The following is a 27,816-nucleotide window of genomic DNA, read 5'->3' on the forward strand; positions in this document are numbered from 1 at the left end:
GAATTTTGGACAGGGGTTAAATTGGGATTTAGCAGGTGGGGAACCCCCGAAGATCGGGGCAGCAGTGCACTGGGGAAAAATGATTCACCTCAAAATAACTCCCAAATTGACTTGGGTTACGTCCACACAGGCATTTTCACATCATTAAAGAAAGTATCTGCATCCATACTGAAACGAGTGAAAACGTATATGATGTGGCTCTTAGCCTACGTTGGGTATGTGCGCATTGGCATAGTGATTGGTAAATTAGTTTGTTTTGTGCGTATAGCTATTTGTACAGGTATGAGTACAGGTACATTGACAAGGGACCAATTAGGGCGCTTTTACAGTCTGCATTTCTGTAAGTCTCCATTTTCACTCATCCACACTGCAACTCTCAAATTGAATTTTCAGAAGAATATGGCTGCGAGAGTGTTTACAAAATCTCGGAGCTGAAAACTCTGGGGTGGTGTGGATGAAAGGCAAAAATTGCGACAAATGTTTGCTTTTTAAAATGAAAATGTAGCAATTTTGACGTAGCTTCATACTTGCAGTAGGACCAGTGGTGGAGCTAAATCAACTCCGCCCACTTTGACAGCGAGTGCAGACAGAGCAGGGGAGAAGGGCCCTTGTAGGGGATTCCTCACGGTCATCGCCAGCAGTGGCACACCTCACCCCATGCTAGCGCCGCCTCTAAGTGGAACCTAAAGTCACGTTAGCTAAGCTAACCCAAGTGCCAGCCAAAGTGTCAGCTACCATACCAGTAGCTAGCAAGACAGATAGCCTAGTTACACATAAATTGTGTGTTTGGTGAAACTTGTTGAGCTCTTTGAAACGTTTCATTTGAATTTACCTACCTCTTCAGAAAAAAAAACCAGCTCAGTTTATGCCTGCTCCCCTTCTGTATCTAGTTAGTATCTCAGTCACAAGCTTACCTGCATGCATGAATGCACCGAAGGGAAGGGAAGGGATGAGAATGGAAAAAGAATGCGTGTTGAGTGTGGGGGCAGGCTGATTCAAGATTCAAGAAGTATATTTGTCACATATAGATGTACAACATGCAGTGAAATGTAGCCCTGAATCACTGCTGGGACTGTGCGTAGATTTAAATAAAATAGATAAAAACAGATTTAAGAGACTAATACTCTGTTTTTTTGAGTATCTTGATGGCATCAGCTGGAAGGAACGCTAGGCTGTAACACATGAAAAATAAACTTGTTTGACATTATTTATGAAACTGCTAGATTTATTTACTAAGAGCAATTCTGGATCGGTCTGGCCTACTTTAACCCTAGATCGTGGAGGTTGTATGCTGTAGACCCCAGCAACACAGACTAATGTATAGCTGAGCACAGGGAGGGGTGAGATCTTCCCCCAAGCCTGAGCAGAACCTGGAGAACCACTGACAGCCAGCAGCTGAACCAGAGCAGCACTCGCCCCAGCGTTCTCCAGCACCCACATTAGCAGCCCATTGAAATTTGACCAGATTACTGGAAGTGCTGCAGTGAAACAAAACCATACATGGAAAGTAGAGATGCTGATGATAACGAGTATTTGGTAACGCTTTTTATGAATGCCATGTCTATATGAATCTATAAACACATTCATAACACATTATAATGCATTCATAAAGAAGTACAAACGTAGCTATAAATATTTATAAAAAGGCATAACAAATCATAGTAATGCTTATTATTCATTATGAATGGTTTATGAAGCTTTCATCTATAATCCACTATAGGTACCTTCATAATGCAGTACAAAGCACCCTTAATTCTCATACCGACCAGTATAATGCTTTATGAAGGTATCTGTAGTGCATTATAGATGAGAGCTTCACTGGAGCTTATGAAGTACTATAATCAACAATATAATGCCTTATTACTGTCAATTGAATATGCTGTAATGCTTTATTAATTATTATACTGATCATTATAATGCATTATAGATGACAGCTTGGTAAAGTCTTACCAAGTATTTCTCCTGTTAACTCTGAGGCACTCCTGTTACCTTCATGGCGTGACCTTCTGACCTGTGAACATGAGGCTTATCAACACCTCGTCACCACCGCCCTAACTGGGGCTCCCACATCATTACCGAGCACACAAATTAGCTACATTTCAACATGCCCAAAATAAACACCATCCCATTAGAAGTCCACACAGAACACCCTGAGGTAAATGGACTCTGTATAACTTGAGTGTGACAGACAGCGGTTCAGCTGATAGACAGGAAGTAAAGACTGCAAACCCAGTGCTGACCTGCTGCAGATACAGGGAACCCACACAGCTTGCTGCGGCTACTGCTGGAAAGACGTGCATGCTGGGAATGAGTCAGATCAGCCAGCCACACTGCAGTACATAGATTTGACCAGCAGAGGCAAATTCAGGCCCCAGGGACTCACCAAACCAGACTGCAGTACCTCATTATGCCCAGTAGAGGAGGGAGAAGCTAATAAAGCTTGTGTAAATCAGTTTCTATCTTACAATAAGAATAGAGTAACTGCATAGAGTAACCTGCCTCAAAAAAGCTCTGCTTTTGAATTCCTCCTCTGTGTAACTGCATGCATTTTTCATTATTTTAAAGAAACAGCTATTTTAGAATATTCAGAATAAGACATAAATGAAGTCTCAAAGCTTAGGATTCCCCTTGATTCGGTCTAGATGGCAATTTGAAATGTCTTCAAAAATCCATAATAAGAGAATTTGGCAATGTGTGTGAATAAATGAATATCAGGTCTTAATGGCTTGAACACTGAGTCACATAATTTTCATTCTGAAAAATGCTGAGGTCTGTTTTTCATCCTCAAGCTGTAAAAAGTGACATCAAATCTGTTACCTTTATGTGAACTGAACACATACTACATACTGGTTCATAAGAATGGGATGAAAACATCAACAGGGATGGAAGGACTTTGCTGATCTGTGTCTTTTGGTGAAAGCCTGGAATTGTGGAGGAATTGTGGAGGATTCCCAGAAAAAACAGCCTGGACAATCTGATGATACACAACTCAAGTGACAGCAATATGAAATAATACAAACACACTTTTTGTATTTTCAGTGTTAGTAAAAACATTTATGCAGCTTTTTCAAAATTTCCAAATCCCATGCAACCTGAATTATAATGTGGTCAGAAACCTCGCATCGCTATGACGCTAATTCCCAAAATTATTCCTGTATTATTCCTGATGATTCTCGATTCATCAGAATTCATCAGAATTCCCACACCGACGGGAGAGACATTCCATTGCTAAAAGCTGAAGTTATTTATACTTCCTGGAGTGTCTCCCAAAATTTTCAATCAAGTCATAACTTTTGCAACAATTTTATAAGGTTAACATGGACAAATTATTCGGTAAATCCACAGCCTGCTGTCTGTTGATACCTTGAAAGTAAAAGTGAGATTAAAAAGCCATTGCAGCGGCCATGAGAAGGACACTTTATGCTGAAATTTAGGTTTTTGCTAAATGGTTCCACTTCAATGCTCCCGTTCTCTCCAGACCGTATTGAGCCCAGCTCTGGGCCATGGTCCCCTATCTGCCACTAGTGTCACATGCCCAAACGCCGAAGTGCGAGACGTAAACAGAGAGCAGAGCTGCCCTGTATTACTGTGACAGCAGTTACTGCCATTAACAGCAGATCATGCATTATTCAGGTGTGGAGTACAAACATTTCTCTTTGGTGTTTTTCAGCATCCCTAACGACTCGTAATAAATAATACAAATATCGACAATAATAAATTATAAGTGGGGGTGCACTGCAGCCCCCCTGAGGTATCGTTGATGAGTCTGGCAGAGTTAGAGCCGCCGCGTAGTCCAGCAGCCTGAGAGCTCATCATGCATGGGGGGGATGCTCTGCTGGGCCTGGGGGAGCTGTGTATATGTCAGGGTCTTGGTGGGGGTGCTAAAGTGACCCACCCCAACCACAGGGGCCAGCCAAGCTAATCTCTGACACAACCACAACCACATCAACACTCTCCATGTACATCTGTACTGTCAACCATCCAGTCTGGACCACTTGTTAACTGGTGATCCACTGTAGTCTAAGTAAGAGCCCTGATCTGTTGTCCTCTCATCTTCTATTTTTATCTTGCTTCGGGTCATAGTGGGGCCAGAAACCTATCTGGACAGCGTAGGGCATAAGGCAGGGGTATATTCTGGATGGGAAGCAAGTCCTGTATTTCTAACCTACTGCATTCATTCAGCCGATTCTTTACTGCAGTGTGTGGGAGGGCATTTTGCTATAATCCCTGCTTCCATTCAGTGCATGTTTGAAGTTTCATCCTCAAAGAGGTTTGCTACCTTTGACATGACAGTCTTTCAAAATGGACCCTCCCTCTAATGACTGATACACATGAACTAGCAGTAATTCATTATACCCAAACCAGTTATATCAGGAAAATCTCCATGCAGTTTATTCCAGCTAATCAAGCCTAATTCTACCTGTCACTTTGCTGAAATAAACATTGTTGAGGCATAGTTTAAAACTACCTTTTGTAGCTAAGCTCATAATAAATAAATTGCAGGGCCCTGATGGCATCTTACCTATAGTTTTAAAAGAGATGAGGGATATTATTAGCCAACCTTTAACTTTACTATTCCATTATCTGCTGGTGTGGTACCTTCTGATTGGAAGCATGCTAATACAACGTCCATATTCAAAAAAGGGGATAGAAGTAATCCAGCAAACTATAGGCCAATCAGTTTAACTTGCATAACTGGAAAAGTAATCCAAGTGAAAATGGTAGATTACCTGGATTCAAATAACATTCTGAGGGATAGCCAACATAGATTTAGGAGAGGTAGATCCTGTTTAACTAATTTACTTGAGTTCTTTGAAGAAGCTACAAGAGAAATTGAACACAAAAAGGCCTACGATGTAATCTACTTAGATTTCCAGAAGGCCTTTGATGTTGTCCCTCACAAACGGCTCTTGCTTAAGCACAAAGCTGCAGGGATTTTAGGAACTGTGGCAGCTTGGATCGAAAACTGGATAACAGATAGGAAACAGTGAATAGTTATTAGAGGCATGATGTCACAGTGGGCCTGTGTTCATAGTGGGGTACCGCAGGGTTCAATTTTAGGACCACTATTTTTCCTAATTTAAATTAATGATATTGACACCAATACATATAGTAAACTGGTTAAATTTGCAGACGACACCAAAGTGGGTGGTGTAGCACATACTGAACTAGCAACACAGAGGCTACAACAGGATTTTGATTTAATTAGTGACTGAGCTGATAACTGGCAGATGAAATTTAATGTAGATAAATGTAAAGCAATCCATGCAGGGAGCAGAAATATGAAGTACCGATATTTTATAGGTTCCACTGAAATAAAGGTAACTGATTATGAGAAAGACCTTGGTGTGTATGTTGATGCTTCCATGTCCCACTCTCGCCAGTGTGGGGAAGCAATAAAAAAGGCCAATAGGATGTTGGGTTACCTCTCTAGGTGTGTGGAGTTTAAGTCAAGGGAGGTGATTCTACGATTATATAATTCCTTGGTAAGACCCCACCTAGAATATTGTCTGCCTTAAGAAGGGCATTGTTGTCTTGGAAAGGGTGCAACATTAGGCTACGAGAATGATTCCTGGTCTTATGAGGAGAGGTTAGCTGAGCTGAATATGTTTAGCCTCGAGCAAAGGAGACTAAGGGGGGACATGATCCAGGTATATAAGATTCTAACAGGTCTGGATATTGTTCAGTCAAATGGCTATTTCAATATTTGTTTAAACACTAGAACTCGTGGCCATAAGTGGAAATTAGCGGGAGAACATTTTTAAATGAATTTGAGAAAGCACTTCTTTACACAGTGTGTAGTTAGAGTATGGAATAGTCTTCTGCTAGTGTAGCGCAAGCTAAAACCCTGGGTTCCTTTAAATCAGAGCTAGATAAGATTTTAACAACTCTCAGCTATTAGTTAAGTTCTCCCCAAATGAGGTTGATGGGTCGAATGGCCTCCTCTCGTTTGTAAATTTCTTATGTTCTTATGACAGACAGACAGAGACAGACAGACAGATAGCAGGAAGGATGAAGGAATGGGGGTCATGAAGACAGACAGACAGGTCAGTCACAAGCAGAGAAGAAAGACAAAAGCAAGCCGAGGAGAAGAGAGACAAGGCGACAGTAACAGTGGGATGGAGAGACACATAATTATGGTAGTAATTACACATGATTTCCACAAGAGAAGGCAGCAGCGATGGGGGGAATGTAGTCTGCCTAATTACAGAGGCGACACCAAGGAAGATGAAGGCAAGAGGGATGGGGCGAGGGGGGAGAGGGATAAAGCGCTCACTGGATGACATATACGCTCACTGACTGACTGTCATACATGTTAACTGACAGTGACTGTCACACACACTCACTGGCTGTCATATACGCTCACTGACTGACTGTCATACATGTTAACTGACAGTGACTGTCACACACACTCACTGGCTGTCATATACGCTCACTGACTGACTGTCATACATGTTAACTGACAGTGACTGTCACACACACTCACTGGCTGTCATATACGCTCACTGACTGACTGTCATACATGTTAACTGACAGTGACTGTCACACACACTCACTGAGTGTCACACATGCTCACTGACTGACTGTCATACATGTTTATTGACTGTCACACACACTCACTGACTGACTGTCACTCATGTTTACTGACTGTCACACACACTCACTGACTGACTGTCACTCATGTTTACTGACTGTCACACACACTTACTGAGTATCATACACGTTCATTGACTGTCACATGTTTACTGACTGTCACACACACTCACCGAGTGTCACACATGCTCACTGACTGACTGTCACTCATGTTGACTGATTTACTGACTGTCACACATGTTAACTATCTTACTGACTGTCACACACACTCACTGACTGTCAATCATGTTAACTGACACACTGACTGTCACACATGCTCACTGACTGACTGTCATACATGTTTACTGACTGTCACACACACTCACTGAGTATCACACACGTTCACTGACGGTCTGTCACTCATGTTTATTGACTGTCACACACACTCACTGAGTATCATACACGTTCACTGACTGACTGTCACACGTTTACTGACTGTCACACACACTCACTGACTGTCATACATGCAAACAGACTTACTGACCGTCACACATATTGACTGTCAGACAAGCTCATTGACTGTTATACACACACTGACTGGCTGTCACACGTCAGCTGACATTTTGCCTGTCATACATACTTACTGACTTTGACACACAAACACACACATTTTTGTATTCATAACTTCCATTAATTTCTACGGGAAAAACCCTAATCACAACAATGTCAGCCTTACCCCCTAACCACCCATTAACCATAAATAATGAAACAAAATACAATATTTTTGGCATTTGCAGTTTTTTGAGTGCAGTCACAGATTTTATTAAAATTGAGTTTCCGCTTGTGATGGTCCCCACAATGTCAAAATAATGGGTTTTTGGTCCCCACAATGTAATATACACATAACCCACCCCCCCCCCCCCATATATATATATACACACACACACACACACATGAGTTTGTAATTATATCTTTGTGGGGACTCTCCATTCCTTTTTATGAGGAAAACTCTAATCACAACATGAAGACCTTAACCCCTACCCAACCCTAACCTTAACGATAAGTAACCAAACAAAATTGAGACTTCTGACATTTTTACTTTTTTGATTGCATTCACAGATCTTTGTGGGAACCTGAAAAATTGTCCCCACAATGTCAAAAAACAGGTCTTTATTACATCGTGGGGGCCATTTGGTCACACACACACACACACACCCATGCAGTCTGCAGCACTGGGAAGCTGATTCCAGTGATGATGATGACGATGATGCTGATAATGAGAGTAAATCGACTCACTTCGTAGGCGGGTTGTTTTTCCAGAGCTTTCTGTGTTTTTTGTGTGAGCTAACTTTTTAAAAATGGTGCCTTTGGTAATTTAACTGAAATGTATTTTTCTTGGCTGGCCTGTGTTTGAAGAATGAATGTAAATGCTCTCAGGAGAAAGGAGGGGTGGTTCAAAGCTAAGAAATAGTGTGTATCTATGTCTACAAACTATCCTGAGATAAATACTACCAAGGAGAGCCTAGCTGTCCAGCGTGTTTTGTGTTCGGTGGGATGTGCGCTGTTAGTCCTCACATGAACAGCTTTTGTCATGGCTGTGGTCAATTCCAGCTCAGAGCTTGAGACTGTTGGTATTGATGGCAGTGGAATGAGCTCAGAGTCAGTGGTTTACTCAAAATATGTGCCAGTGGTGGCATGTTATAAATCAGCCACTCGGACAGAAGGATAGTGCCTGAAATATCGCTTACAAATGATTTACTTGTATTTCTGACATAAAGACAGCAATGACAGCAGCCTGAAATTGGTCATGATCCCGTAGCGGCTGGTTCGGATTCCCCCTGAACGACTGGCTCTCTACCAAAGGTTTGCTGTGTCAAAGCTCTGCAGCTGGGAGAGACATCAATGACATAGGTGACCAGGAACACCCGATGTCACTCACCCCTGCTGCCACCGAGCCTGTTTCTCTTCCCTGTAGTGTGTCCACACTCTGTACTCCTGTCCACATCTATCTGCCATATTTAGCCAGAACAACAGACTCACCAAAACGAGGGAAGATGCTGTCTGCAGACTCGGGTTGCTGGAAGAGGGTCGACTGGCTGCCGAGTCTCAACGCACATGCACATGCACACGCCCAAATGCACACGCCCAAATGCACACGCCTGCACCAGTGCTGCTCTCACTGGAGGCACAGGGCAGACGGAGAGTGTGAATGCAGCAGTTTTCAAAGAGTGTTTGGCTGAGTTCAAACTGTTGCCATGGTTTCAATATGTTTCCATGGAAACTCAAGCTGCCAGTAAAATAAATGTAGAAAGGATGTTTGCAGAGAAACAGAGGATGAGAGGCTAGGTATAGACACACAGACTGCCTGAACATTGCAGAACATTAGCACTGCTTGGGGGGATATTTTGCGTTGGGGGGGGGAGGGTGAGAAACATACTAAGGAAAAGGAGGAGAGGGCTATTTTAGGTGCTGGTTGTCATGGAAACAGCAGTCTCAGTATGAGCAGCAGAATGAAGAGGCAGCAAACGCATGGATACAGAAACACGCAGAAGGGCACATGCATAAAGGAACGCGGCTCATAGCAAATTGAGCGGCAAAACTGCAGCCGCCAAAGTCCTGCCAGACACACACTCAAGTGCCCGCTGTGTGTCAGACACACACTCAGGGTGTGTACAGGGAAGACTCATTGCATGATCACTGCATGGTTATTGTGTTGGGTGCATGATGATTGAAATGAATGAGTGTGTTTTAAAGTGCCCCAGTGAGGCTCTGGGCTGTTTGCTCAGTCAGGCTGCATGCATTCATCCCCACCCCCCATTGCCTGTGAAGGACAGAGGTGTTCCCACATTTCTCAGTCACCATAGCAACACTGCAGCAAGACAGAGAGGGAGGCCACAGCAGAGAAGGGGAAGGGAGGTGGGAGCGTTACAAGAAGACAATGCTAATGCTAAAGCTTACGATACGATAGTGACGAGGCACTCTCATGTATAATAATAATAATAATAATAATAATAATAATAATAAATGTCCCTCCTTTTCTGTCCGGTCCTGTCCCTTCCTCCTCCTACCCTGCTCTCTTCCTCCATTTCCTTTCTAGTTTAATTATCAAAGATAATTAAATCTTTGTCAGTTCTCTCTCTCCCTCCTCTTCAGTTCTCTCCCTCCCTCCTGTTCATCAGTTCTCCCTCCTCTTTATCACTTCACAGTCCTTCACCTCATTGTCAGTTACCTTCCACCCAGCTCTATCAGTTCTCTCCCCCATCTTTGTAAGTTATCACTCTCCTTTCTCTTTGTCAGTTATCTCTCTCACTCCTTTGTCAGTTTTCTCTCTCTTCTTTCTCAGTTCTCACTCTCTCCCAGCTGTCAGTTATCTCTCTCCCTCCTTTCTGTTCTCTCACTCCTCTTTGTCAGTTTTCTTCCTCCTCTTTCTCAGTTCTCACTCTCCCACCTGTCAGTTATCTCTCCCTCCTTTGTCAGATCTCACTCCTCTGTCAGTTTTCTCCCTCCTCTTCCTCAATTCTCACCCTCTCCCGCCTGTCAGTTATCTCTCTCCCTCTCCCATGTCAGTTTTCTCTCCTTCCTGTTTTTCAGTTCTTTCCCTCCAGTCCATAAACACAGTATTTCATGTGTGTTATGTGTGATGCGTATTTCTGTTCGTCATCCTGCTCATCCTCCTGCTCACTGTTCAATCAATATGGCGTCTTCTGACCTTGATCCACACTCCCATTTCCCCCAGAGGAAAACCAAGTCCTTCTGGGGACAAGCAGGAGAGAGGAAGAGAAGCAGAGAGACACAGAGAAGCATTATCAAGCGGTAAGAAACACGGTCAGGAGAGCGGTAAGCGGGCTGGAGAATGAGGGTTAGGGTGGGGTCTAACCAAACAGCCCGCTGAGGAGGGATGGAGAGAAGGGGCTAGAAAGTGAAGGAGGAATAGAGCAAGAAAGGAGGAGAAAAAGACAGCAAGGGAGAAATGAAATGAGAGGGAGGGATGAAACAGGAGAGTGATGAAATTCTGGAGCAAAAGAATCAGGCAGGGATGGAGTGAAGGAAGAACAGAAGGAAGAAGCGCCCCGGGCTGAAGTCCCCTTGCCACTGTTTAAGGTAGGCATCCCTTGTGATGAGAGATGCAGCCTGGAAGTGAGGAACAAGAGTGAGCAAGTAAGGGAGCAAGGGAATGAGACAGAGAGGAAGAAAGGGAGCAAGGGAACAAGACAGAGGGAGAAAGCAACAGCTGCACAAATACTGCAACAACTGTCCTCTTCTAGCGAGAAAGAATGACCTCCTTTTCCAATTCTCAATCTATCATCACCTGGGTATCCTTTAACGCCGTAGGCTAAAGTGCCCTCACCAGCCACTGCTTACCGTAGGACTGCCTGGGCACCCCCCAGGGCTGTTTTTTAATGGTGTTACCTGGGACTGCTTGTAGTGCTCTTTCCATATCTGATGTTTTTCTTTTTTTTAAAGGGGGGGGGTTATATAAACCTTGAGTGAGTAAAATCCATCTTCTGCCCTCCAGCACTGCGTGTCCTTCATCCTGATCATCAGGACACCACGTGCTGTCCATGGATTCTACTCTTTCAGGAGCAGCATTGGCCACGGATGGTTTCCAGGATGTTCTTGACCCTCTTGAAGACCTGCTGGACTGTGCACCATGTTCAAGATGCACTAGCCTACTACTAGACCAGGCAGCCCAGAACTACCTATCCATGAAGATGAGATGGCTTAAATTCATAGAGAGTTCCCAGTTTACCATGTAGATGGACACACTAATATGGACACCTCTTTAACACACAGAAACACTGTTTTTAGTCAGCTTAGCATCAAAACATACACACACATGTACAAAGTGTGCTGTGTTAAAGGAACTTTAAAGGACCACCATCATCTGTTATTTTGTATAAAAGACTTAATTTTAATTCCATAAATTGCTTAGTGTGGCACATTAACAGAGATTTGATGATCAGAAAAAAAAAAGTTTGGCACAAAAGTTTGACCTTTCCCCAGAACATACCTGTATCACTACATACCTGCCCCCTTGGACATTGCAACTTTCTGTTGGTTGTAAGAGTGTCATAACATACAACTGCAACAGCAACAACTCAGATGTTTCCAGAACGGTGCACAGGGACAGATAGAGCTCATGTTTAATTGCACAGAAGGCATGTTGCTGTGTGGTACGGTCTTTTGTGGTGTCGTGTGTCGTTCCTGAGAGAAGAATGAGGTGAGAATGAGGAGGGGGCAGGAAGGGGGTGGTGGTGTCCTCAGCATCATGTCTGTCTGTCTGTCTAACCTGTCTGTCTGCCTACCTGTCCATCTGCCTGTCTGCCTATCAGTCTGCCTGCATGTCTGTCTGTCTGTCTAACTATCCATCTGCCTATCGGTCTGCCTGCATGTCTGTCTGTCTGCCTGCATTCTTGTCTGTCTGTCGGTCTGCCTGTCTGTCTGTCTGCCTGCCTATAAGAGGGCTACACAGCCAAGCAGTGAGACTGAGGACCTTCTCTGCAAACACCAAACCTCTTAGAAAGCCGTCTTTCCGTTTATCTAAGGGAGGGTGAATTGGAGGAGGAACCCAGCATGCCCCAGCAGCCTGGGTCAGGCAGAGCACGTGCTGCTGGTCACCCTGGAGGACCCCACCAAGCTCAGCGTGAGGGATACACAGCCAGGGGGAGCGGCCTGCTCCCTTGTATCTCATACCCCATCTAGTTGGCTTCAGGGGGGGTGGTCCCAGTGTCTGTGCTAATAGACTCACAGCCCTAAGCTGCAAGAAAACACGACTGACTCACTCAGACTGAAGAATAATCATAGCAGAGAAAATAGAAAGAAGTGACAAAAACAAGAAAATGACAGGGAACCAGGACGAGGCAAAGGGAAAGAGGAAGGATCAGGCCTGTAATGACAAAGGAATCCCTCCCGAAATACAGAGCTGAACATCGTGTCAGTGTGACGGCAATGCCAGGTGCGGATGGCTGTACACTGGCCTCTCTCTGTCTGTCTGGCTCTGTCTGTCCGTACATGATGCCACATTTTGCCCCAGGTGAGGCTCACAGTCTCACAGGAAACATTCCTTAAATCACCCCCCCCCCCCCCCAACCTACATAGCATCAGCTGCATAGTGTGTATCTGGGACAGTGGTGTATTGGAAATGCGCCTTAAGCTCTGCCACAGAGACACTCCAGTGTGCCCACAGCGGCCCCACTCCTGGGGGTGGGGGGGGGTCATGCGTTCCAGTTCACTAATTAAAGTCATTGTCTGGACAGAAAATAGCTTCACCTGCATTTCTCTATTAAAAACTAGCCAGTGGCCCTTAAAGTGAATGATGCAGATGTGCAAAAGGCGACTGTCACACAAACAACAACCTTAATTAATGGACAGAGAGCTGTGAGACTAAACACTCCAGATCCTGTAGGCCCCTAGAGCATTGCCGTCCTGCCAGCTCTGCATTACTGCGTCCCGACACTCAATCACACTCAGCCCGTCCACTGAGGGGCGCTGTGCAGAGGAGCTGCAGGATTCCCAGTTTATTGCATGACATTACACACAAACCTAAGAGCATCCTGAACAGTCACCGCTGTTGGACGAGAAGTAAGTGGTGTGTAAACACTGACATGTCCGCTTTGAGAGTGCAGCGTCGCCCTCTGGGGTTGACTTCTTGAACATCGCCGTGCCCTGATAGCCCTGGTCGCTCTTTAGAAAAAAAGCAGTTTGCCACGTCCCGCCGTGGCGTCCATCACACCAGGAGATGAAATGCAACTCCTTCACGTTCCCTGATTCCATCAGCTCTCAAAGAGATCCAGACACCTGGAACAGCCATCCCAAAACAGAGGGACACAGGCGTCTGCATATGGACAGGAGTCACATGACAGGCTAAAGGTGAGGAGATCCAGGCGTCACTGGTCGGCACAGAGAATGGCCTCCTTTGCCAGCCACCAGCTCCCAGCCTTTCCCATCTCTGTTACATTCCTTTAATACATTTAATTAGTATAAATGGTGCAATTTCAATAGCAATTAGCAAGTGCATGTGAATCACTTTCATCCACAAACTTCAAATGCGATGGGAGTGACAGTGTGCACACCGCTGCCCCCTGCAGGGCATTGCTATGCAGACAGAGGGCTTTGGCCTCCGCTTAGCTATACTGCTCATTCTTGTTGTTGGGCAGCCACCAACCAACAAACTCTGACAACACAGCCATTGCACAATACAGAAGCTGCATATGATGAACATAGTAACAGAAACAGTAGCTAAATACATTCTACAATACCAGAATTCCCCCAGCAGGCCTGCCCTGTGGAAACCACTCACTTTCCCAGTATTCCATGCTAAGCTGGCCCTGTGGTGGCCCTTCCTATCCCAGAATTCCCCAGTGGGTCAGCTCTGTGTTAGCCCTGTGCTATCCCAAAATTCCCCAGCAGGCCGGCCCATGTGACGACCCTGCACTTTCCCAGAATTCCCCAGCAGGCCAGCCCCCCATGGTGAACCTAGGCTCTCCCAGAATTCCCCAGCAGGCCAGCCCTTGCAGCAACCTGGCGCTTTTCCAGAATTCCCCAGCAGGCCGGCCTTCATGGCATCTCTGCACTTTTCCAGAATTCCCCAGCAGGTTGGCCCCTGCTCCTGTGAAGCTGTGTCTATTTCAGCTCTGGGTACCTCAGGATGCTTCAGCTTTGCAGGTTCCAGGCCCGGTCTCCACATGGCATGCTGGGAAAAAGAGGCATTCTGGGAATGGAGCAGACACACCCACCGTGTGCTGCAGAGGCAGAAGAAACACAAATGAGACTGACTGGTGGTCTTAAGGCGGATGGAGTGGCCCCCCTCCGCCCCACCAGCTCTCCTGCCAAACCCACCCTGGTACTGATGGGTACTGAAGGAAGAGCAGCCAGAGGCAGCAGAAAGAAACACATGACACTCAGGAAGCCTGCGCACAGGATGCCCGCACTGGGGTGTCTGCTGGCGGGCCCTGGGGCCTCCACCCAGGGCCCTCACCCCTGTCACTGCACTGTTTCCCACATCAAGAACAACAAAATTACACACTAAATAACCAAACATAACGTGAAAACCCAGGGCTGATGACACTCTCTCGTGACCCCTGACCCTTACACGGTGCTCCAACAGCAGCTGAACCCTTCTCCTGGTTCATGACATCACAACTTTCTACCAATCGAAATCACTCTCACACAGGCACAGGTTTCTCCATCGCCTCGTTTGATTGGTCTGGCCATCCACCACTGTTTTCCCCCTCAGACTTGGGCACACTCGCTTGGGAAGCAGCACCATCGGGTCCCCATCCTGCGTGTGATGTCATGATCAGGGCTGAGTTGTGGTGGGGGCTCATGCGCTGCGATGCAGCAATTTCACGGTGAGTTGTCATGGAAACAGGGATGGTGTTGGGCATGGCGCAGTGGGCAGGCTCCTGTCAGAGTCCCCCCCCCACATGGGCCTCACACCCCCTCAGAGCATTTGCCCCCCCAGAAGACTTCTCCTAATAAGAACCATAATATTAGCTAATCATAACAAGAACAATATTACAATTAAGAGAACAGTGGATTAAAAAACAAAAATAAAACAGGATAAAAATCAAAAACACCTGTTATATTTGTGATGGTTTTGTTTGTTTTCTATAATTTTTATATTTCTTCAATGATTTGTCCATTATTATTAAAAAATCCACAGGCTGTTTCAATCTAGTCCCTCTTGCACTGAGTGAAGGTGCTTACCTTGTGGAAAACTGTCCTGTCTTACTTTGGCTGTCCATTCTCCCTGTGAGTCCTTATTGTGCTGTTCAGTCCCAATGTAATCAACCAAGTGCCATTCTGGCAGTTTCTGATCCTGACTGGCTGAGGCAGATGCCATTCAAAACAACAGGGCGGGTCAAAGTGGATGCTGCAGCCCTATCTGATTGGCCGGGGGTGTGTGGGGTGGGCGGGGTTGGGGTGTTCCTCCTCTTTCATCAGTGGCCATCTCGTTTTATTATTTTTTTTAACCATTTTTGTGTTAATTTGTTAACCATGAACACAAAGAAAGTAAAAATCACCGAAGGGGCTGAACGCAAGGTCATTCCTGTGATTAACGAAGCCGTGTTATTGAAAGCTACAAACGGAATCACAGCAACACCAGGGCAAACGGAGGGAGATGGAGCTGCAGATGGAGATGCAGACAGCAGAGGCGCCTGTGTGGCGTGAGCTCACGCCGCGCGGTCACGGCGCTCCTGTTGCCATGGCGACTACCTGTACATGGCGCAGAGTAACACAGCGGTGTGTGACGAGTGTGTCGCTAACCTTCGCTACCTGGGAACTAAGGCGTGAAGCGGGAGCGAGCGTGTGTGCGGCGAGTGGGCAGCCAGGCCCAGCGCAGCGCCACCTCAATCCGCTCTGTCTGGCACATCTAACGGGAATCACCTTCATAATCGATTTTAGGATAGCTACCCAGCTAACCAGCCAAGGTTTAGGCAGCTAACCAGCTAACCAAGCCAAGGTTTGCCTTCTGTTTCATTCCATTTCCAACCCCCCTTCTCCAGGATATCAAAACAATAAAAAAACATGAGTGACATAATATTTGTCATAATATTATTAATGATAATAACAGTAATAATAACAGCTGTATTGATAGCAGCTCTGATGCTCTTCAGTTTGTGGCTTTGTTAAAGACTCCATCATTTCTTTTCTTCAAATGAAAATATACTCTCATATACTGTATGTATTTCATATACTCTCTTATACTGTATGCATTTTAGCTTTGACTCGTTTAGGATTTTCCATCGTTTTCTCTTCATAGTTCCTCTCTTTCTTCTCCTGTTCTTCATCTTGTTCAGCAAAGTCCATTGGGTGTAGAGAAGGGAGAGGGAATGACTGACAAAAATTCTGAAAAAATAAACCTTCCTGTTGCCTAAACCCAAGGTGCAGTGCTGTATCATGAGCTGTAATATGGTCCTGTGGTCTGGACTAGGCCTGTGTTCTGTCAAAGGGACTGTATTATGGGCTGTTTTACCGTCCTATGGTCTAGACTAGGCCTGTGTTCTGTCAAAGGGACTGTATTATGGGCTGTAGTACCGTCCTGTGGTCCGGACTAGGCCTGTGTTCTGTCAAAGGGACTATATTATGGGCTGTAGTACCATCCTATGGTCTGGACTAGGTCTGTGTTCTCTTAAAGGGCTGTATTATGGGTTGTAGTGCCATCCTGTGATATAAACCAGGCCTGTGTTCTGTCAAATGGGCTGTATTATAGGTTGTAGTACAGGCCTCTGGTCTAAACTAGGTCTGTCTTCTGTTAAAGGGGCCGTGTTATAGGTTGTAGTACAGTCCTGTGGTCTGGACTAGGTCTGTCTTCTGTTAAAGGGGTCGTGTTATAGGTTGTAGTACAGTCCTGTGGTCTGGACTAGGTCTGTCTTCTGTTAAAGGGGTCGTGTTATAGGTTGTAGTACAGTCCTGTGGTCTGGACTAGGTCTGTCTTCTGTTAAAGGGGTCGTGTTATAGGTTGTAGTACAGTCCTGTGGTCTGGACTAGGTCTGTCTTCTGTTAAAGGGGCCGTGTTATGGGTTGTAGTACAGTCCTGTGGTCTGGACTAGGTCTGTGTTCTGTCAACGTGGCTGCATTATGGGCTGTAGTATGGGAGTAGTACTGTAGTACTGTATAATACGCCTCTGTGTTTCTGGCCCACCCTGGTGGCTCCAGGGTGCTGATATGCAAACTAAATGAAAAGGCTTGTTTTTGTCCTTCCTCTGCTCACTTTGGCACAGTTCAGCACTGCGGTGGCACAGATAGCTCGCCTTGTCGAAAGGTCCACAGATTAATCTCACTGGTTTTTACGAGCACTCACATCAGCAGAGTGCCAGTGTATCACACTGTCCCATTTGAGTGCACACAGTACCGGCCCTTGGAATCTGCTGGCAGGGGGGCGCTCTGCCAATGCACAGCAGTGCCTCTATGTTCATACTGTATTGGATGCCCCCACCCCCCCTATGCCAATCACCTCCCAACCAGTGCCATCAGCAGAAGCAGTACTCTCTGGTCTCTTTCTGTCCCCCTTTCAGATCTGCGTCTCCTGGACATTCTCCTTGGAGCTGCTCTTAAACAGCAGCGGCTCCATCTGAGGCTTCTGGCCTTTTCCCATCAGGCCCTTCAGGGGGGCATGGAGGCTCATCGGGGGCAGAGGCAGGGGGGTGGGCATGGCACTGTTTCCGGAGGGGGTCTGCAAGCTGGAAGAGGACATTGGGACCTGGCTGCAGGAGATGGGAGGAGTCTGGGAGGGCGGGGAGAGTGGAGACGGGTTGTTGTTGTTGTTGAGTGCCCCCCCTCCTGTAGGCCCTGCCCCAATGCCCATGCCCATCATGTTGTTGTTGAAATGATGTGTCTTGTAATAGTGGTTGAGATGATCAGCTTTAGCTAGGTTGGGGAGGTTGACAAGTTCCGGATGGTGTAACCGCAGACTTTGCCCACCACCTGTGCTTCCCACACTCCCAGAATGCATGGTGGTTCCCCCGGAGATCCCACTACCTCGTCCACCACTTCCCCCGCCACCGATCTCGTCCTCCACATTGATGATCTCAATAGCTCTTGCCGGGCCGTGGTGCTTGTGCAGCTGGTGCTGCTTCCGCAGCTTGTAGAAAACAACCAGCATTACCGCAGCCATAAAAGTGATGGCCACAAAACAGCCGATGATAATTTTGGTGGTCTTCATAACGTCATCGAGGCCAGGCATTTTGGGAATGTTTGTTATAGGTACAGTAAAGGCCTTCTCTGTAGACTTAGTAGCTCTGGGAGAAGAGGAGGACCAGGAAGGTGAGATTGAAGAAGATGTTGTGGCCAGAGTTGTCCCAGCACCCCAAATATCTCCAGTAGTGGATCCAGGAATCCGGATGAAAGTCTCATTTATGTCCTGCCGGGCTGAATTCTCCTCTCCATTAGTCTCCACGGTTTCCACGGTGACAGTGGTAAAGTAGGTGTAGTTGATGCTGACGTCTGCAGCGGTCACGTTGAGCACGGCAGTTGCTGTGGTGTTGCCCGCAGAGTTGGTCACCATGCATGTGTACTGCCCCGTGTCCCGGAGCGTGACGTTGGTGAAGTTGAGTGTGCCGTCATGCAGCACTGAGATTCTGACCCTGTAGGAGCCATGGGTCATGAGGGTGCCATTGGGTGTGATCCAATTCACCGATGTCATCGAGGTTCCTGTTCGGCACTTGAGCTCGGCCGCCATTCCCTCCGTGACGTTCAGGTCGGTTGGCGGCTCCACGATCACGGGTGCATAGCAAGTGAAGTGGCTCTGGTCCAGCTCCCCAATATACCTTCCCTTTAGCACGGGTGGTGCATGGCAGCGAGCACAGCAGGTGGTGTTACTGGGCACTGTCTCCTTCAGCCACCAACTTAGCCACAGCACGTCACAGTTGCACACCCAAGGATTGTGGTTCAGGTGTGCCCTCTCCAGCTGGTGTAGCGGGGTGAACAGGTCATGCGGTAGCGAGTGCAGGGAGTTGTGTGACAGGTTCAACTCCTCCAGATTCTTGAGGTCGTCAAAGGCATTGCGCTCAATAACGGACACCTGGGAGTGCATGAGCCAGAGCTTGCGAAGGGACACCAAACCCTGGAAGGATCCGGGCCTGATGATCTCTAGACGATTGCCAGACAACTCCAGCTCCTCCAGCCGGATGAGCGGTGTGAGGTTGGGAATGTCCTTCAGGCCACACATGCCAAGGTTCAGGTAGCGTAGGTTCACCAGTCCCACAAAGGCAGCATCGGAAATGTAATCGAGCTTCTTGAGCTCTCCCAGGTCAAGCCGCCGCAGGGAGGGCACACGGTGGAAGGCGTAGCCAGGCAGCGTCTCTATGGGGTTGTTGCGTAACCATAGCTCACGGAGTTTGCTGAGGTACTCAAAGGCCAGGGATGGGACCAGGGTGAGTCGGTTGTCAAAGAGTTCCAGAGTGTTGAGGTTTGGTAGGCCGTTGAAGGCCCCCACCTCAATCTGCCGAATCTGGTTCTTTGACAGCTGTAAAATCTCCAGATGTCTCAGGTGCTTGAAGGTATCCGATTTGATCACCTAGTAGAAGGTAGTAATGAAAAAGTTAAAGACACAGTGCACAAGAAGAAGATCAAAGATAATGCAAGACCCTATTCGAAGCATATTTACCTGTATGGAATTCTCCTGCAGGTTGAGGTATCGTGTGTTGATAGATATACTTTCTGGCACCTCCTCCAAATTCCGTCGTGTACAAATGACTCGACTGGCCTGATTTGAACAACTACAGGGGCCAGGGCAGGATGAAGCAGCCCCTACCAATCCTGGCCTAGGTAGGAGGAGCCACAAGAGCAGCTGGCCCAGCAAGAGGAGGAGGGGAGAGGGGCTGGAAAGGCTGGTCACCGTGACGATGCGCATGGCAACTGGGTCATGACCCTCCCCTTTGCAGGTGTGCTGATGGGTCTATTCCAGGCAGGAAAATCCAGTCAGTCCCGGTGCACGTTTTTATTTGTTTCTACTTCCAAAATATCACATTTGCCTGGTTTTTAATGCAATTTGTTAATGGAGTAATGTAATAGTGATCTTTGTCCTTTTTCTTCAGGATTCGGGTATGGAAAAAATAGTTACTGTAAAGGGAGAGAAAGAGAGAGGTAAGTACACATACTATAATCCTTCTGCACCACCATCAGTACTTGTTTTATACAGCTCAAGTACACTGTGCTGGCATAGTTTGGGAATGCAAACAAATCAGCACCTTCACAATGAGATCTTATATAAGCTAAGCAGCCCAGCTGAATTAGGAACCTGTGGCACACCAAGTTAGCAAAACAGACATACGCTGAAGGCTGTTTCATATGGTGTGTTTCACTACCCACAGACGGACTGTACAGTACTATCCAACCGAGAACATCTATATCTAAAGCATGAGTCTAGCACAGGCCAAAAAGGGAAAAGATTGACACAATATTTCAGACATGTTTTCAACAAGCAAAGAGCAAAGTGAAACATTTGCAAGTCACAAAATAATAATCAATATTAAAAATACGTCATACTTTTAGTTTTCAGTATGTATGTATGATTCATGCCAGTGCAACAAATTCCTAGGATGCTAAGGCTGACAGTTAGAGTTGATCCTACACTACCTTGCCATTGTAGTGAGCGGTCTAGCTAAATACTGCTGCACTAATACATGGTTCAGTACTTATTTCCAGGCTATTTACACTTGAGTGATGATAGATAAGCACGTTGAGTGGTATCAAGCTGCCATCAGTAAGTGCAAGTACGGTAATAAAAGTGAGAACAGGTGATGTGACATGAATGAATGTGGATGAATGTGACATGGTAAAGGGAGCAGGACAGAGATTGTGAGGCACATGGATTCCTGTATGGCAGTGAAAAGAGGACAAGGATTTACCAGCACTGATAAAGGAGTACTGAACAGCTGCAGAGGCAGAGGGAAAAAAGAGAGATGAGTGAAGATAGAGACATTAATATTAATAATTACTTACAGGGAGGGAGGGGAGAAAACAAAGATGTGACCGGAAGTAAAACCAGAAGGAGGGGAGAAAAATGACGAGGTGGGTGTGTGCAGGAGGCGACAGGGAGAAAAACAAGGAGGTCAGGAGGGAGTACGACAGGAGGCGGGAGGGAGAAAAACCAGTAGGAGAGAGGGTTAAAAATCAGGGAAATGGAGAAGGAACAACAAGGAGGCAGGAGAAAAAAAACAGGAGGTTACAGGGAGAAAAACCAAGAGAAAGGAAAGAGAAAAATCAGGAGCCAGGATAAAAACCTGGAGGTGAGATGGAGAACAATCTGGAGACGGGGTAGAAAAAAACAGGAGGTGAGAGGGAGAAAAACCAAGAAGCAAGAGGGAGAAAAACTAGGAGACAATAGGAAGAAAAACCTGGAAAAGCAAGGGAGAAAACCAGGAGGCAAGAGGGAGAAAAATAGGAGAAATGAAGAAGAATAACTAAGAAGCAAGAGGGGAAAAACCATAGGAAAAGAGGAGGAAAGCCAGGAGGCGGGATGGCAAAAATAATTTATAATTCCTAAGATCCAACCAGTAAACTCAAAAACACACAACCCAGACTCCAGAGCAAGCCCAAAAATAAGCTCCCAAATATGGAACATACAACCTGGACTCCAGGGAGACCCCAACATTTGCTCCCCCATGCTTGCAACACAGAAAAGCAAATTGATACGAAGTGTGTGCATCCATTCTGAGGATGGCCATCTGAGTGACAGATGTCCATTGCGCTTCAGTAGCTCCTGTAGTTACATTACTCCAAGACAAACCATATTGTTGAGAAACACTGTGTGTAAACACTGGGCCAAATGAGAGGTTAAACTGGTGGAGTTACTCTGCTTACTCCACGATCTCCACCTTATCCCATGGCTCTCCTTGTTAACCCTGCTCAGCCCCCCTCTGTCTCCCCATCTCCATGCCTCCCCTCTCCCCCATGTTAGCCCTGCTCTGTCCTCATGTCTCCATTCTACATTCCTCCCCTCTCTTCTGCTCTGCTTTCCTCTGTCTCCATCTCCATGCCTTCTCTCTCTCCTGCTGTCCTCCTCTGTCACCATCTCCATGCCTTTCCTCTCTCCCACTCTGTCCTCCTCTGTCTCCATCTCCATGCCTTTCCTCTCTCCCACTCTGTCCTCCTCTGTCACCATCTCCATGCCTTCTCTCTCTCCTGCTGTCCTCCTCTGTCTCCATCTCCATGCCTTTCCTCTCTCCCGCTCTGTCCTCCTCTGTCACCATCTCCATGCCTTTCCTCTCTCCCACTCTGTCCTCCTCTGTCTCCATCTCCATGCCTTCTCTCTCTCCCACTCTGTCCTCCTCTGTCACCATCTCCATGCCTTTCCTCTCTCCCACTCTGTCCTCCTCTGTCTCCATCTCCATGCCTTTCCTCTCTCCCGCTCTGTCCTCCTCTGTCTCCATCTCCATGCCTTTCCTCTCTCCCGCTCTGTCCTCCTCTGTCTCCATCTCCATGCCTTTCCTCTCTCCCACTCTGTCCTCCTCTGTCACCATCTCCATGCCTTTCCTCTCTCCAACTCTGTCCTCCTCTGTCTCCATCTCCATGCCTTTCCTCTCTCCCGCTCTGTCCTCCTCTGTCTCCATCTCCATGCCTTTCCTCTCTCCGGCTCTGTCCTCCTCTGTCTCCATCTCCATGCCTTTCCTCTCTCCCGCTCTGTCCTCCTGTCTCCATCTTCATGCCACCCCTTTCTCCTGCTATGTCCCTCGTCTGCCTTGGCGTCCTCACCCCCCCCACTTCAAGCCTTTGCAGAGAGGGTTGCTATGGTTACCTTTTCAGCAAACTCGCCTCGCTTTCCCTCCCTACCTCTCTCTCTCCAGCTGCATGGGCCTCATCCCCCGCCTGCATTCACATTCCGCTTTCTCTCACAATTGCACACACTCACACTCAGCTGGAGGAGCAAGGAGCCATCAGGGCCGTGATGTCACAATGCTGATGTAGAGATGCGGGTTGGACTGACGGACTGATGGACCACGTTGTCGTGGTGACGTGAGCTGGCACACACACGCACACAAAGTTCATCGCTCACAGGGGAGATGCAACTCTCCCTTTGACACTTAAAGACACATATTAACCCTCGCCTAAGGCTCAGATGAAAGCTGACGTTAAAACAACTCCTTTTAGAACAATCAGGAAACAGAAGACAAACACTGCACTCTAATGATATCTTCTAACATGACAGACTCCAGCACTGCGACGGATTCATCCACAATGTTTTCTATCCATCTGCTTATCTGTAAGTGTACCTCACCCACTGCTGTGATTTCAGTAATTTCACCTAATTACATGCCACAGCAAAGTCGCGAGGCTCACAAGTACTTTCTCTCATCCCTTGGTCATGCTTTTTATGGCCAGCAGGCTGCTGACTCCGCTGCACCCCTAAGCCTAACCCTAACCCTAACCCTAACCCCGTCAGCTGGAGGACCCTGATTTACCTTTAACACAGCAGCAGAGTTTTAATCCTCCTGACGAAATCCATCACTGACTCTGTTAATGAATCTGTGTCGCCATGTTAACCAAACTTTTCACCCAGTGGGGAGGGGGGTGGGGTGGTGGTGATGGTGTCCGAGCCCAGTTCACCACGGCAGACAGCAGAGCGCAGCTGGGGCATCTCCACGGCCGTCGGCTCGCAGCTGCTCTGTTCAACAGGTCGCCACTACCCCTGCGCGCCGTGGAGCGGCAGACCTGGTTGCCATAGTAACAGGTTCAGCCACCATGCTGCGTGCTCCCAGCTGCTCGCTTGCGGCCAGCCCTGGAGCTCGCGGAATGGGGCCGCTTCGGCACTGGGGGTGGGCACCCCCGTGAGGGAGCATAAGCTAAGCCCCCGCCTCCCTAGGGAGTGCTGCTCTTCCTCTCTGTCTGAACAGGCACTGGAACCATAACAGAGAGCGGCCCTGTGAGGGTGCTGTACCAGCTCCACACGCCCAAGGGCACACCGCAAAACTCCCCCGTCTGCTATTTTATTAATATCTCTGCTGCCAAGTGCTGAACACATTCCCTGGGGAGGTGCTTATGTGTTACAGTACATCCAGGACACGCAGTCATTACAAACCCTGCCCCAGTCAAGGGGGGAGTCTGGCTACAGAATGGCGTTAGTTCCTGGGCATTATGGGTAGTGCGATGCCCCATGGCATCGTAGGTAACATCCCATCGTGGTGGGTAATGCCACATGGCATGATGGGCAATGCCCCATCACGATAAATGCCCAGTGGCATGGTGGGTAATGCCCCATCAAGGTGAATAATACCCCATGCCATGGTGGGTAATGCTCCATTAGGGTGAATGCTGCTCAATGGCATGGTGGGTAAAACCTCATAGCATGATGGTGCATAACACATCATCAGGGTGAATAATGCCCAATGGCATGGTGGGTAACACCTCTTCATGGTGGGTAACACCCTGTCAGGGTGAATTATGTCCAGTGGCATTGTGGGTAATGTCCCATGGCATAGGGGGTAACACCTCTTCATGGTGGGTAATGCCCCATGGCATGATGGGTAATGCCCACTGACATGGTGGGTAATGCCCTGTTTGCTACATGGTGGGGCTTCACATCATAGAAACACGAACCTGCACTGATGACTGAGAGACTGACTCATATAAATCCCTGGCTGCATTGCAGGAGCGGAGCAGAGCTGGCAGGTAAGGGCAGCTTCAGTGAGGGAGGCGGGAATCCGGGAGGGGGGGGTGCCCCCTTACAGGAAACCCCTCAAGGCCTCTCCATAGTGCACCGCCTCCTCAAGCCACTGTTTTCATTCTCTCATTTGCTACTGCCACTTCCTGTCCCCACTTTGGGGGGCAGTCCTACAATAAGCTGTAACTGGGAGCAGCTACGTTTGAAGAACTGGCCGGAATATTTGGTGCTGATGGAATGACTCCGGTACCAAAACTGCCTGCCCTCTCGAGGTCATGAGACAAATTGTACGACGTGGGGAGGTCTCCTCTCGAACCTGGGACCTGCACAAACATAGACTGCCTTCCTTTCCCCCACCGTGCAGTCATTCATTCTGAGGCCCAGGAAACGCATCACGCCTGGCACCATTGGGACCCAGGGGACGTCATGGCCCAGCGTTTGCAGCGCTGTGAGCTGCCCGGCTCTCTCTGAGTCTGCTCATTGTGGGAAGAAGATCAATAACAGCCAGGAACCACAAGCAGAACTTCAGCCAGGATCTTTGGTGCCATGAGAGGCTACTGAGAAGCTGGTGGTTTGAGCCCTGTGAGGCACATCACCACATCCATGTGGCTCGGGGCACAGTCTCTCTACATTAAAGAGGCCTGGGTGTGAACTCAGGGCTCTGCATTGTCTGGTCAGTAAGACACTGAAAAGACACCAAATCACACTGCGACACAAAATACTACACTTACATCCTCATTACTCTACAATGCTACATAAGTGTACACTGCAACCCACTGTACACTGTAACACAAGCCACTACACTCCAACCTCATTACTCTACAAAAGAAAAAGACTTAACTATGCATTTTGACCATTGACTGTGTGTTTAAAAGAATATGGACATGGCCTCATTGTGTACTGTCACCAAATAAATTACTACAATTAGTAGGTTTGTACAACTACATCAAAAATATTCAAGACACTTGAGAAGGATGTTAAAGGTTAAGAACTGCACTGCATGGCGGCCGCATGCACTCACTGCTCCTTCCGAAAGCTAACTCACTGCCAGTTAGCAGTGCCTGAGCAGCAGTCCTGCAGCAGAGGAGCTGTTGCTGTATTTGTTTTGAGACCAAACCCCAGGAGAATGTCGGGTCTCAGTAAGCGAATGTCTCTGCTCCTTTGTTGCATCAGTTGTCTTTGTTCCAGTTTTACTGTATGCCAACCACTGACAATAACTAACCGCTGACCTTAGTGAGACTGTGGCAGGATTATATTTTAGAGCAATTTACCATAAATTTATTTCAAACTTTCCCCTCAATTTACTGATACAAAATGACAGGCATTTTGCATTGACACACATCAATCCAAACGCCCCACAGTTCTCCTTACTAAGCCTTCCCTTACCGTTCTACCAGCAGAACTTGCCCAAATAGCCCTGTCTCTTTATCCACATTATCTACATCTTCAAACTAAATCTACTCAATCCAAAGCACTACTGTACACTCTGACTTCAATGACTTTCCCTTAGAGATCAATAAAACTCGAATCTATCTATCTATCTATCTATCTATCTATCTATCTATCTATCTATCTATCTATCTATCTATCCCATCCATTACTGTACGCTGCAACACACAACTGTACACTCCATCCTCATTACACTCCTGTCTTGCTCTTACTATTCAAGGGTTCCATATATACACTTCCCAAAATGATAAAAAAAAATATGAAGATAGTTTGTATTATTAGCTGTTCCACTGTAATAGCGTCACCAGACAATATACATATCATAGAGGCACGATAAGTAGCAATGAAGTAAAAAAAAAAAAAAAAAACATCTGTTGCAATTCAGTAATATGTAACAGTCTGATAATGTTGGAAAAAGACGGGGTTCGTCAAACCCACGAAGCAATCTGCGGGTTTTCACGAAGGGAACACAGCCATCTTCCAAAACAGAAGCTGATCTGTGCGCTACAAGCTGTGAAACCGCAACTGGGAACCACTCAGAGCACAAAAAAATAGATCAGTAAAGCCCACAAAATTAGGGATTAACACTGGATAATGACTGTAAGGACACAACATCCTACACCCGCCTCCGAAACGCCACGGACATTGGCAAAATTTTAAAAAATAATCTAAGTTTTACGTTAAGCATAAATGTTAGTCATGAATACCGTAAACAGAAAACATTTATTATAAACATCCATTAACTGCTTTCATTGGGTAAAGACGAACAATCGCAGCGATAAATACTTTGAAACGACATTTTAAAATCAAATGAAAGCTGCGTAGATTAATCCACCTATCCAACTATTCACAAAACGTATTCTCTTGCACAATATCCACACTTACCATCTTTTTACGACCCGGTAAAGCATAACCTAGCAACAAAAATTCATTATCTTAACACCCACACACAGTGCGCGCCGCTGAGCGCGCACACCCAGAGGGACACGCACACACAAATAAACAGACACGCGCAGGCGCTCTTTCCCACTCTCGTTCTCTCTCTCTCTCTCTCTGTCTCTCTCTATCTCTGTCTCTCTCTCTCTCTCTCTCACACACACACACACACACACACGTGCGCGCGCGCACACTGCCGCATTAATTCTGTTCAAACGCCTGTCCGAACAATCTTTCCATTGAAAACCGTGTCTGTCCTTATAAACATCCCTTCTGCGGCTGGCAGTATTACACGCATAGACATTTCCACATGCCGTATCCTTACATATACACGTCATGTTAATCATGAAAATTACACACGCTGAATATTTCCATACAATCAAGCATCCTCATCCTCATTAGACCCTCCCCGCTTTGCCTACCTTCGTTTTCACCTATATTCCTTCAACAGCTGCGGCACTGATTCGATGTCTTTCTCCCCCTGTCTTTCTCCTTCTCCCTCGCTCTTCCCTTTCTACCCCTCCCTCTCTCTCCCTCCCTCTCTCTCTCGTTCAAATTGATTCACCCTGTCGCAAGACTCTGAGCATGGCGCTCTCTCCCGACCTTCTATTAATTGGTGAAGAAAGTCAGATAAAAAATTAATTGAGAGGAAGAGAAATAAGTACAGGTAAATGAAAATAATCATATATATGCCCAGTAAAAGATATTCAAGGCTGCAACAAAAGAGGTCATTACCTCACACACGGAATAGA

At 46.8% G+C, this 27,816-nt stretch overlaps 1 protein-coding gene across 2 annotated transcripts; it reads right to left on the bottom strand.

Annotated features, from left to right (window-relative positions):
• Positions 1-11,459: 11,459 nt before the first annotated feature.
• Positions 11,460-27,779, bottom strand: lrrc4ba (leucine rich repeat containing 4Ba). 2 transcript variants are annotated; one of them, XM_023798617.2, is made up of 3 exons: positions 27,487-27,779; positions 19,685-20,139; positions 11,460-19,594 (listed from the first exon to the last, which is right to left on the bottom strand). In XM_023798617.2, the coding sequence occupies exons 2-3, from the start codon at positions 19,928-19,930 to the stop codon at positions 17,591-17,593; spliced, it is 2,250 nt and encodes a 749-aa protein (XP_023654385.1). In that variant the 5' UTR covers positions 19,931-20,139; positions 27,487-27,779; the 3' UTR covers positions 11,460-17,590. The 2 variants fall into 2 exon arrangements, with proteins under 2 accessions (XP_023654385.1, XP_023654386.1); XM_023798618.2 differs by lacking the exon at positions 27,487-27,779 and adding an exon at positions 27,014-27,125.
• Between the last annotated feature and the right edge of the window lie 37 nt (positions 27,780-27,816).

The sequence above is a fragment of the Paramormyrops kingsleyae genome, chromosome 22, assembly GCF_048594095.1.
Source record: "Paramormyrops kingsleyae isolate MSU_618 chromosome 22, PKINGS_0.4, whole genome shotgun sequence".
Classification (NCBI taxonomy): domain Eukaryota; kingdom Metazoa; phylum Chordata; class Actinopteri; order Osteoglossiformes; family Mormyridae; genus Paramormyrops; species Paramormyrops kingsleyae.